The sequence below is a fragment of the Melospiza melodia genome, unplaced genomic scaffold (genome assembly GCF_035770615.1).
Source record: "Melospiza melodia melodia isolate bMelMel2 unplaced genomic scaffold, bMelMel2.pri scaffold_373, whole genome shotgun sequence".
Classification (NCBI taxonomy): domain Eukaryota; kingdom Metazoa; phylum Chordata; class Aves; order Passeriformes; family Passerellidae; genus Melospiza; species Melospiza melodia.
The window spans coordinates 42,801-54,177 of record NW_026948694.1 but is presented as its reverse complement, the minus strand read 5'-3'; the positions used below and the strand labels follow the sequence as shown (position 1 = coordinate 54,177).

Genomic DNA, 11,377 nt, shown 5'->3' with positions numbered 1-11,377 from the left:
ACCCGGGTTGGTGGACAGGGACAGGTCCTGCCAGGCTGGTGGCAAGGGACAGGTCCTGCCAGGCTGGTGGCACCGTGGTTGGCCCACAGGGAGCCTCTGTCTGCTCTCAGGTTGGGTTTCACAAGGACAACGATCATTTAGGGCTCCCTGGAAGGTGTGGCTGCAATTGGGGAGACACAGGAAATGTGTCACATGGGGGGCAAAGGGGAGCCCCAAATCTTCCGGGGGTGTGGGGACTCCCGGGTCCCAGCCCCGGCGACAGGAGGACGATTCCTGCCGTGTGAGGCGCTCCTGGATGGGTCTGGAATGTTCTGGAGGCCACCAAAGATCCCTCTGGGAAAGGTTCCCATGGTGCTGGAGACACCAAACACCTCCCAGTTCTTCTTTGGAGACACCAAGCACCTCCAAATCTTCATCTAGAAGTCCTGGAGACACCAAACACCTCCAAATTCTTCATCTGGAGACACCAAAAACCTCCCAGTTCTTCTTTGGAGACGCCAAACACCTCCAAATTCTTTATCTGGAAGTGCTGGAGACACCAAACACCTCCCAGTTCGTCTTTGGAGACACCAAACACCTCCCAAATTCTTCTTTGGAGACACCAAACACCTCCAAATTCTTCATCTGGAGACACCAAACACCTCCCAAATTCTTCTTTGGAGACACCAAACACCTCCAAATCTTCATCTAGGGGTGCTGGAGACACCAAACACCTCCCAGTTCTTTATCTAGAAGTCCTGGAGACACCAAACACCTCAAAATTCTTCTTTGGAGACACCAAACACCTCCCAGTCCTCAATTTGGAGGTCCCGGAGACACCAAACACCTCCAAATTCTTCACCTGGAGGTGCTGGAGACACCAAACACCCCCAAATTCTTCATCTAGAGGTCCTGGAGACCCCAAAAAACCTCCCAATTCTCCACCTGGGGGTGCAGGACCAGGGGAACCCCAAGCTCCCATGGGCTGGGGACACCTCTGGGCCGGGCCGGGGTGGCTCCTGCCCGCTCGGGGCACCCGAACACGCCCTGGATGCCTCGTAAAGAGCAGGGCCTGGACGTGGTTGTGACATGGGCAGGAGATGTGATGAGAGGCTGATTCAGGGCTGAGCTGTTCGCCCCGGGGGCTCGGGGAGCCGTTCCCACCCTGCCGAGATGTTGCATCACCACCATCACCATCACCGCCACCACCAGAACAGGTTTTCTCCCTCCCCACCGCGATTAGCACCAGGCCAGGGCTGAGCTGACGCGATTTTTCCGGCACGGGGAGGAATTCCAGGGGCGATGGGAGCAGGTGGATCCTCCGTGCCGGGATAAAAATCAGCTCCTGCTTTGCATCCCCAGGTGCGCCCAGCGCCCGGGATCTGATCTCGGCATCGCATCTGGCTCCGTGAGGCACCAGGGCTGCAATTAGCAGCGTTAATTAATTGATGGACGGGGATTTGCGAGCTCAGGTCCCGGATGGGGAGAGGCTCAGCCAGGCCAGGGAGGTCTGAGCGCTGGACAGGGCTCCAAAATCCCAGAAAATGTGATTTGGGCTCAAATTAAAGACCTTATTCACCCCAAACCTGGGTTTTGGATCAAATTAAGGATTTTATTCGCCCCAAACCTATGTGAGCTTTTTGCTCCCACCAGATCATCTGATTTGGGCTCAAATTAAGGATTTTATTCAGCCCAAACTTGGGGTTTGGCTCAAATGAAAGATTGTATTTGCTCGAAATCCATGCTGGCTCCTTGCACCCACCAGAATGAGTGGTTTTGGCTCAAATAAAGGATTTTATTCACCCCAAACTTGGCTTTGGGCTCAAATTAAAGGATTTTATTCACCCCAAACCTGGGGTTTGTCTCAAATTATGGATTTTATTAGCTCCAAACTTGTGTGAGCCCCTTGCATCCATCAGAAAATGTGATTTTGGCTCAAATTAAATATTTAATTTGCCCCTAACCTCTGTCACCCTCTTGCACCCACCAGAAAATCTGATTTTGGCTCAAATTAAGGATTTTATTTGCCCCAAACCTGGATTTTGGATAAAATTGAGGCTTTTATTTGCCCCAAACCCATGCTGCCCGACCTTTGCAGCACTTTGGGTTTGGTTTTCTGCCTCTCCACGCCCTGTCCTTTTTCAGATGCTCATTTTGAGGGTCCCCAAAGCCTTTTCGGGGTGCCCGCAGCCTCCTGCAGGGTGCGGATGGCAAAGCGGGCGCTCCAGCCGTGTCCTCACCCTCTGTGGAATTTTCCTCTTTCCCAATTCCCTGTAACTACGCCCAAATCCCACCTTTTCCAAGCCTCGAAGGCCTTTCGGAGGTTGCCAAGCTCAGGATTTTTGGGGTTTTTTTCAGGATTTTTGGGGTCTCCCCTCCAGCCCAGGAGCTGAATCCCCAAAGCACAGCCCTGGCTCTGCCCGTGGGGTCCCCACAATGGGGGGCACCCGGGAACTGGGGGTGTGTGACACCCCTGGGATGTCCACGGGGGTCTCACGCACAGCTGCAGCACCCCTGGACCCCCAGAGCATCCTCAGTATCTCCACAGTATCCTCTGCACCCCCAAAACATCCCTGGCACCCCCAGAGCATCCTCAGCATCGCCACAGTATCCTCTGCACCCCCAAAACATCCCTGGCACCCCCTCAGCATCCCCTTCATCCTCACAGCATCCCCTGCACCCCCAAAACATTCCTGGCACCCCCAGAGCATCCCCTGCACCCCCAAATCATCCCCTGCACGCCCAGAGCATCCTCAGCACCCCCAGAGCATCCCTGGTACCCCCCAAAACATCCCTGGTGCCCCCAAAGCACCCCCTGAACCCCTGCAGCATCCCCGACATCCCCCCCAGCACCGCCATCCTCTGCCCACCCCAAATCCACGACCCCAACCCCCAATCCTGCACCCCCGACCACCCCCTCTGCCCCCCACAAACACGATCCCCCCCATTCTCCTTTGTTTGGGATTTTTTGGGTTTTTTCCATTTTTTTCCTTTATTAATTTATACAAAAACACTCACGAGCGGCCCCGCCCGACCCCAGCCCGAACCCCTGGAGGTGTGGGGGGCACCGAGAGGGCAAAAACCCCAAAATCACCCCGAAAAAAACCCAAAAGAACCCCCCAGAAACAGGGAGGGAACCGCGGGGAGAGCTCCGGGGCCACCCGCACCCAGCCACGGGCACGGCGGAACTTTGGGTGCCCCTGGAGGTGCCCATGGAGGTGCCAAGGGGTGATGGGGTACAGAGACGGGGGGGCGAACCCCAAAATCCCGAGGGGACCGAGGGGAAGGAGCAGAGTCCTGATGGCTCCGGAGCTCCAGGAGCCCCAACCGGAGGGTCCCGGGGACCGGGAATGGGGGAACAAACCCCAAAATCTCGGGGGAATCGGGAGGAAGGAGCCGAATCCTGATGGCTCCGCAGCTCCGGGACCGGGGGGAACCGAACCCGGAGGGTCCCGAGAGAGCGAGGTGGGACAAACCCGGGGGTGGAGATGCCCTGGAGGTGCCATGGTGGGGACGAACCCCAAAATCCCGGGGAGACCGAGGAGAAGGAGCCGAGTCCCGATCGCTCCCGAGCTCCGGGACCGGGGAAACCGAACCTGGAGGGTCCCGAGGGAACAGAACCCGGAGGGTCCCAGGGATCAGGGCTGGGGGATCGAGCCCCAAAATCCCGGGGGGATCAGGAGGAAGGAGCCGAGTCCCGATCACTCCGGAGCTCCGGGACCGGGGAGAACCGAACCCGGAGGGTCCCGAGGGAACAGAACCTGGAGGGTCCCAGGGATCAGGGCTGGGGGGATCGAGCCCCAAAATCCCGGGGGAATCAGGGGGAAGGAGCCGAGTCCCGATGGCTCCGGAGCTCCGGGACCGGGGAGAACCGAACCCGGAGGGTCCCGGGGACAGAGATGGGACAAACCCGGGGGTGGAGGCGCCTATGGGCACGGAGCTGAGGGAACGAACCCCAAAATCCCGGGAGGATCAAGGGGAAGGAGCCGAGTCCCGATCGCTCCCGAGCTCCGGGACCAGGGAAACCGAACCCGGAGGGTCCCGAGGATCGGGGCTGGGGGGATCGAGCCCCAAAATCCCGGGGGGATCAGGGGGAAGGAGCCGAGTCCCGATCACTCCGGAGCTCCGGGACGGGGGGAACCGAAACCCGAGGGTCCGGGGGATGGAGGCAGAGCACCCAGGACCCCCCGGTACCCCCACAGCGGGCAGAGCTGGGGGCTGGCAGGAGGCCTGAGGAGGGCAGGGGTGGAAGGGCAGGGGGGACCCGCCGAGGTCGCTCTGTCCCCCCCGAGCTCGGCGGCCTCAGGAGCTCCGGGAGCGGCACCTCGGGGGCGTCCCCGTCCCCGCCATCGCCCTCTACTTCCTCCGGCAGCCCTTGGCCGCGTCGCCCATCATGTCCCAGTACTCCCCGAACTCCAGCTTGGCCTCGTTGGGGTCTCCCATGCACTCGATCTTCTCCTCCAGGGGTCCCACGCACTGTGGAGAGAACATGGGGGTGATGGTGATGGGGGGGTCCCCCCGAGACAATATTGGGGTAATGGGGGGGGGTCCCACAGAGACAACATCGGGATCCAGGACCCCATCGGGACATCCTGGGGGGGTCCAGGACCTTATTAGGACATCCTGGGGAGGGTCCCACCTCATCCAGGACCCCACTGGGGGGATCCCACCCCCATCCAGGACCCCATCAGGGGCTCCCACCTCCATCCAGGACTCCATTGGGACATTCTGGGGAGGTCCCCAGCTCATCCAGGACCCCATCGGGACATCCTGGGGGGCTCCAGAACCCCATTGGGACATCCTGGGGGGGTCCCACTCCCATCCAGGGCCCCATTATGGGGGTCCTATCTCATCCAGGACCCCATTGGGGGGTCCCCCTTCATCCAGGACCGCATCAGGGGTTCCCACCTCCATCCAGGACCCCATGGGGACATCCTGGGGGGCTCCAGAACCCCATTGGGACACCCTGGGGGGATTCCCACCTTACCCAGAACCCCATTGGGGGGGCGTCCCACCTCATCCAGGACCCATTGGGGGGTCCCACCTCCATCCAGGACCCCATGGGGACATCCTGGGGGGGTCCCACCTCACCCAGGACCACTCCCATCTCCTCCTGGTCACTCCCCTGACCTTGCCCAGGTGCGGCAGCTTCTGCACCAGCAGCTCCTGCATCTCGTTGGGGGTCAGGTACTCCTTCTGGCCCTTCACGGCGTAGCAGTGGAACTGGCTGATCACGGTCTCGATGGCGCGCTCCACGTCCGTCAGCTCCTGGCAGTCCTGGGAGGGGGCACACGGGGTGAGAAAAGGGGGGACAGGTCCCCAAGGGGGTGGGACAGGTCCCCAAGGGGATGGGACAGGTCCCCAGGGGGGTGGGACAGGTCCCCAGGGGGGTGGGACAGGTCCCCAGGGGGGTGGGACATGTCCCCAAGGGGGTGGGACAGGTCCCCAGAGGGAGTGACACAGCTCCAGGATGGGTCACACAGGTCCTCGGGTGGGTGGGACAGATCTCAGAGTGGTGGCACAGCTCCATGGAGGGGTGGGACAGGTCCCCACAGGGGTGGCACTGTCCCCAGAGGAGTGGCACAGATCCATGGAGGGGACACACAGGTCCCCAGAGGGGTGGCACAGCTCCCGGAAGGGGTGACACGTCAGGAGGGGGACACAGGACAAGCCCCGAGCGGGTGGAACACTCCCCCCCGATCAAACATTTAACCCCTTCACAACCACAGCATAAAAAAAATCTTAGCACCAGGCCCGTCTGTGCAGATGCGAGACACCTCCCCATCCACCTGTGCCACCTCCCCATCCAGCTGTGACCCCCTCATCCACCTGTGCCACCTCCCCATCCAGCTACCACCCTATCCAGCTGTGCCCCCTCGCAGCCCCCACACAGATGTGATGCCCCCAGATGTTTCTCGCCCCCATCCAGCTGTCGCGGCCCCTCCAGCCGCCACCTCCCGTCCCCCCGAGCCGTCCCCGCCCAGGCTCCGCCACCGCGGCGTCTCTCGCCACCCCCGGCGCGGGCCCGGCCCGTCCCGACTGGTTCTTCCTCTCCCTCCGTGACTCAGAGCCCGCCCGGAGCTCCCCGGCCACCCCCAGACCCCGGTACCGGCGGGGCAGGGGGCGCAGAATAACCGGACCCCCGTCCCCGGTCTATCCTGGTCAGTCGTGGTCAGTCGTGGTCACTCTCGGTCTCTCCCAGACTCTCCTGGTCAATCCCGGTCATTCCCGATCAATCCCGGTCAATCTCGGTCCCGCCCGGTCTCTCCTGATCAATCCTGGTCAGTCCCGGTCATTCCCGATCAATCTCGGTCCCGCCCGGTCTCTCCCGGTCTTTCCTGATCAATCCCGGTCATTCCTGATCAAGCCCGGTTGTTCTCGGTCTCCCCCCATCATTCCCGGTCACTCCCGGTCAATCCCCGTCAATCTCGGTCAATCCCCGTCAATCTCGGTCATTCCCGGTCTTTCCCTTTCTCTCCCGCGGCTCCGTTTTAGTGAAACGCCGCTGATTCACCCCAAATCTGCGGCTTCCCCGTGAAACCACAGCCGGTGATGCCCAAAGCCTCAGCCCGGTGCGCCCAAATCCTCCACCGGTGCCAGGGGTGGGGTGGGCACCTCCCGGCTGGGGTGAGCACCTCCCCGGTGGGCACCTCCCGGTTGCAAACCGAGCAGAAGAACGGGAGCTTCTCTACCACCGGGGCATCCACGGAGACGCTCCCGGAGTCAATCCCGGAGCCTCCCAAAGCCCCGACCAGCCCCCGGTTCCTGCGCCATGCCCGGGGGTCACCCCCGGTATCGCCCCCATCCCTCCAGTGTGTCCCGGTCACCCCCGGTATCGCCCCCGGTGTCACCCCCGGTGTCCCCCCGGACCTTTCTCTTCTTGCGGCAGTTGCACTGGCCCATCCTCGGGGGTCTCTCGGGGGTCCCTCCTGGGGTCTCTCGGGCTCTCGGGGGTCTCTCGGGGGTCTCTCCTGTGCCGCGGATCCGGGGGGAGCTGGCGGGGAAAGGAATCCAAGCTCAGCTCTGGGTTTGGGGTGAGCTCCCCCTATTCCAGCTCCAGGACTCCTCCTCCTCCTCCTCCTCCTCCTCCTCACGGCGGAACGAGCCCCGGGATGCGGCTCCGGAGCTGCCGGGACACGTCCCCGGCGTCCTCGCAAGTCGCGGCAGAGCCGAGCGTGGGAGCGGAGGGGCCCGAGGCTCAAAAACCCAAAAAACCCCCTCGGTCCCATCCCAGAGCGCACAAACCCAAAAACCCCCTCGGTCCCATCCCAGAGCGCACAACGCCCCTCTGATCCCATCCCAGAGATCACAAACCCGCTCTGATCCCATCCCAGAGATCACAACCCCCCTCTGATCCCATCCCAGGGCACACAACCCCCCTCTGATCCCATCCCAGGGCACACAAATCCCCTCGCCCCATCCCATCCCACTCACCTGCAGCTCGGGCTGGCCCGGGTGTGCCCGGGCTGCGGCGGGCCGGGGTTTTATACCGGGCCGGGTGTGAGTGGGAGCTCCGTGGTGCAAGGCAGTGATTTAGGAGCGCCTGGCCCGGCGCCAGCGTTGGGGCCGGGAAACGCCTCCTTCCCTCCTTCCCGGCCACACCGGCGGCTCCTCATCTTCCTCATCCCGTGTGGGAACGGCACCGAGAGCCCGCACCGGGATCTCAGCAGCGCCGGGATTCGGGGCGATGAATATTCTCAATATTCTGAATATTCGGGGTATTCCCCAAGCCGGGATGTGCCCCCTGTGCCGCCCAGACCCTGCAGAGGAGCTGGTGGCCACCGTGACCGGTGTGGCATCGCTGTCGGGGATCTCCCGAGCCCCACCCCGGCCACAGCCCCCCACGCACCCCCCAACGTGGCAGGAAGGTGTTTGTGGGGCGCCCCAAAAAGCCAAACCGGCGCCAGGGTGATTTGGGAACAGCCCCATCCACCGTGACCCCAACCCCACCACGAGATGGGGGCTCCAACCTGGAGCCCAGCAAGAACAGCAGCGATGCTCAGGCTCGGGGAAAACCTTTTTGTTTTATTTTTTAGAGGCCTCTCTGTCACTTCTTGGCCGCCTTGTCCCTGCGCACGGCCTTGGCCAGCTCCCCCACGAGCCGCCAGAACTCCCCGAACCGCAGCTCCTCGTCGTTGTTCACGTCCAGCTCGCTCATCTTCTCCTCCAGCGAGGGCACGTCCTGCCGGGGTGGGGGGAACGCGGGAGGGGCGGCTTGGAGACCCCCAGAAAGCGGGATGGGAATGGGGGGAGCGGGGGCTGGCAGAGCCGGGGGGAGCGGGACAGAACTGCGGTTCTGGGGGACTCCGGGACAGGGGGACACTGGGGGCACCGGGAGCGGCCCCACGGTTCGGGGGCACCCTCAGGAGACCGGTTCAGGGGGACCTCCGAGGGACCAGCCCCGAGGGGACCCCTGGATGATCAGGGGCAGCCCCACGGTTCTGGGGGACCCTCGGGGGACTGGTTCAGGGGGACCCCCAAGAGATCGGGAGCAGCCCCGAGGGGACCCCCAGAGCATCGGGAGCAGTCTCGTGGTTCGGGGGCACCCCCGGGGCACCGGTTCTGGGGGACCCCTGGACGATCGGGAGCAGCCCCACAGTTCTGGGGGAACCCCGGGGCACCGGGAGCAGCCCCTCAGTTCTGGGGGACCCTCGGGAGCAGCCCCACGGTTCTGTGGGACCCCCGGGGCACCGGTTCTGGGGGACCCCTGGATGATCAGGAGCAGCCCCACGAATCAGGGGGACCCTCAATGGGGAACAGGAAAGGCCCACAGTTCAGGGGGACCCCCGGGACACCGGTTCAGGGGGACCCCCAGAGCACCGGGAGCATCCCCGCGGTTCAGGGGGACACTAGAACACCCCACAGTTTAGGGGGACACTCAGGGCACAGGTTCAGGGGGACCCCTGGATGATCAGGAGCAGCCCCACGGTTCAGGGGTACATCGGGAGCATCCCCACGGTTCTGGGGGACACCGGGGGGCCCCCACAGTTTAGGGGGACCCCTGGGGGACCCCCCGGTGCTGCCGCCGCCCCCCTCACCTTCATCATGTTGGGCAGCTGGAGCCGCACGAGCTCCTTGAACTCGCCGGTGCTCAGCGTCCCCTTCCTGCCCTCCTTGGCGGCGAAGGTGACAAACACGGTGACGATGCGCTCGATGGCCGCCTCCAGCTCCGTCAGCTCGGTCGGTTCGGTCCCTTCGGTCCGCTCGGTCCCTTCGGGCGGCTCGGCCATGGCACCGGACACGGGGCTGCGGGGACAGGAGCCCAGAAAGGGTCGGGGGATGTCCCAGGCGGGATTTTCGCCCCCCTCCCCAACCCTACGAGGGTTTGTGCAGGACCCCGCTGGTGGCGCGGGGACATCGGGGAAGCGAGGCCGCGCTCACCCCTCGCTGCCGCCGTTTCGAGGGGTTTGGGGCACTTTTGGGGCGTTTTCAGGCGTTTTTATAGCCGCGCTGCAGGAGGGGACAGCGCAGCCTTTGTGTGTCCCCCCCTCGCTCGGTGTCGCGCCGGTGTTGGGTTTCCTGATGCGGCCGGACGGACGCGGAGTCACCGCCCGTCCGTCGGTCCGTCCGTCCGTCCCTCCGTGCTCTGCTCCCTCCCAGCCCGGGCACCGGACCAAGCTCGGCCTGAAGCGGCCGCGGCCTCGGTGGCGCCGCTCGGGGAGCTCCGGTGGGGACAGGAGGGGACCGGGGACATCACCGGGGCCGTGCACGGAAACGTTCCCAAAATCGGCATGGTTTTGGGTGGAAAAGACGCCCGAGATTATTAAATCCAAACTTCGAGCCCCATTTTGGGGGTGCAGGACCGGTGTCACCCCCAGGTCATTCCCTGCAGGGCTGGGGACAATGTGGTGACCCCAGAGCTGCGGTGACATCCCGGTGACCGGGGCTGGGGCATCGCTGGGATGGTGCACAGAAATATTCCCAAAATCGGGGTGGTTTTGGGTGGAAAAATGATTAAATCCAAACTTGGAGCCCCATTCTGGGGGTGCAGGGCAGGTGTCACCCCCAGGTCCTTTCCTGCACTTTGGGGACAAGGAGGTGACCCCAGAGTAGCGGTGACATCCCAGTGACCGGGGCTGGGACATCACCAGGACCGTGCCCGGAACCAGGATGGTTTTGGGTGGAAAAATGATTAAATCCAAACTTTGAGCCCCATTCCTAGGCCGGTGTCACCCCCAGGTCATTCCCCGCAGGGTTGGGGACAGGGAGGTGACCCCAGAGCCGCGGTGACATCCCTGTCACATCCCTGTCACATCCCGGCTGGGCCCGCGCAGAGTGAGAGTTGTGACTCAGCTTCCCACTGACATCATCCCTATTAATAGTGGGCTCTGTAAAAAATTAATTAATCCCAATTAATTAGGGGGTTGGGACGGCCCTCCCCTTTAATCAGTGGGTATTTATAACATGGCACATCTGGCACTCCCCGTTCCCACGGGGACCCCAAATTGTGCCCCACACCTAGAAGGGACACTCAAGACTGTCCCCAATGTCCCCAGCCCCACTCAGGGGTGTGACAAACAGGGGAACACTCAGGAATTGGGGGTCCCAAAGCCTCAGAGCAGATGGGTGCCCAATACAATGTCACAATTGTCCATCTCAGGACTGTCCCCAATGTCCCCAAGGCAGCTGCAGCCCCCCAGGACAAAAAGCAGGAATTTGGGGTCCCAAAACCCAGGGATGTTTTGGGGACCGAGGACAGGGGTGTCCCTGGTACAATGTCCCAATTGTCAGCCTCAGGACTGTCCCCAATGTCCCCAACCAGCTGCAGCCCCCCCAGGACAACACGCAGGAATTTGGGGTCCCCAAAGTCCCAGCAGTGTTTTAGGGCCGAGGACAGGGGTGTCCCCAGTACAATGTCACAATTGTCCATCTCAGGACTGTCCCCAATGTCCCCAACCTGGGTGACAGCCCCAACCTCACCCAGGGGTGTGAGTAAAAGTGAAGATGCAGCCCCCAGGGGAACAAAGGGGTCTCCAAAGCCCCAGGGATGTTTTTGGGGTTTAGCAAGAGGTGTCCCCAGACAGATGTCACTGTCACCGCGTTGTGCTGAGCCCTGGGACACTGATGGGGACAGGGAGGCTCCCACGGGCCCTGTCCCCACCCCACAGGTGTCACTCCAGCTCACAGGGCAGGAATTGGTTTCCTGCAGCCCCATCCGGCCCCGGCAGGACGGGAGGGGACACGGGAGGGGACACAGGACGGGGATGGGACGGTCCCCGAGCCCCACGTCAGGACACCGGGGTGGCCTCTTGGGAAAGGGCAGGTGAGTCAGGGACGGGAGCGGGGACAGGTTTGGGGTGAATCCGTCAGGGACAGGTTTGGGGTGAATCAGTCGGGGACAGGTTTGGGGTGAATCAGCGGCCCCGGAGCCAGGCGGGCCCGTGACTCCTGAGCCTGG

The 11,377-nt window shown here is 62.8% G+C and overlaps 2 protein-coding genes across 2 annotated transcripts; both read right to left on the bottom strand.

Annotated features, from left to right (window-relative positions):
* Positions 1-3,211: 3,211 nt before the first annotated feature.
* LOC134434527 (protein S100-A14-like) lies at positions 3,212-7,497 on the bottom strand. Its single transcript, XM_063183192.1, has 4 exons — positions 7,414-7,497; positions 6,850-6,973; positions 5,110-5,256; positions 3,212-4,455 (listed from the first exon to the last, which is right to left on the bottom strand). The coding sequence occupies exons 2-4, from the start codon at positions 6,880-6,882 to the stop codon at positions 4,336-4,338; spliced, it is 300 nt and encodes a 99-aa protein (XP_063039262.1). The 5' UTR covers positions 6,883-6,973; positions 7,414-7,497; the 3' UTR covers positions 3,212-4,335.
* A 487-nt stretch (positions 7,498-7,984) lies between these two features.
* Positions 7,985-9,557, bottom strand: LOC134434529 (protein S100-A13-like). The gene is made up of 3 exons (XM_063183194.1): positions 9,361-9,557; positions 9,018-9,225; positions 7,985-8,161 (listed from the first exon to the last, which is right to left on the bottom strand). The coding sequence occupies exons 2-3, from the start codon at positions 9,207-9,209 to the stop codon at positions 8,027-8,029; spliced, it is 327 nt and encodes a 108-aa protein (XP_063039264.1). The 5' UTR covers positions 9,210-9,225; positions 9,361-9,557; the 3' UTR covers positions 7,985-8,026.
* Between the last annotated feature and the right edge of the window lie 1,820 nt (positions 9,558-11,377).

What these genes read in the sequence shown, in the direction of transcription:
- LOC134434527 (XM_063183192.1), bottom strand. Translation starts at nt 6,882, where the DNA reads ATGGGCCAGTGCAACTGCCGCAAGAAGAGAAAG. An exon ending in ACTGCCGCAAGAAGAGAAAG is followed by an intron (nt 5,257 to 6,849) that starts GTCCGGGGGGAC and finishes GCCCCCTCCCAG; the next exon opens with GACTGCCAGGAGCTGACGGA. An exon ending in AGCTGCCGCACCTGGGCAAG is followed by an intron (nt 4,456 to 5,109) that starts GTCAGGGGAGTG and finishes TTCTCTCCACAG; the next exon opens with TGCGTGGGACCCCTGGAGGA.
- LOC134434529 (XM_063183194.1), bottom strand. Translation starts at nt 9,209, where the DNA reads ATGGCCGAGCCGCCCGAAGGGACCGAGCGGACCGAAGGGACCGAACCG. An exon ending in AGCTGCCCAACATGATGAAG is followed by an intron (nt 8,162 to 9,017) that starts GTGAGGGGGGCG and finishes CCACCCCGGCAG; the next exon opens with GACGTGCCCTCGCTGGAGGA.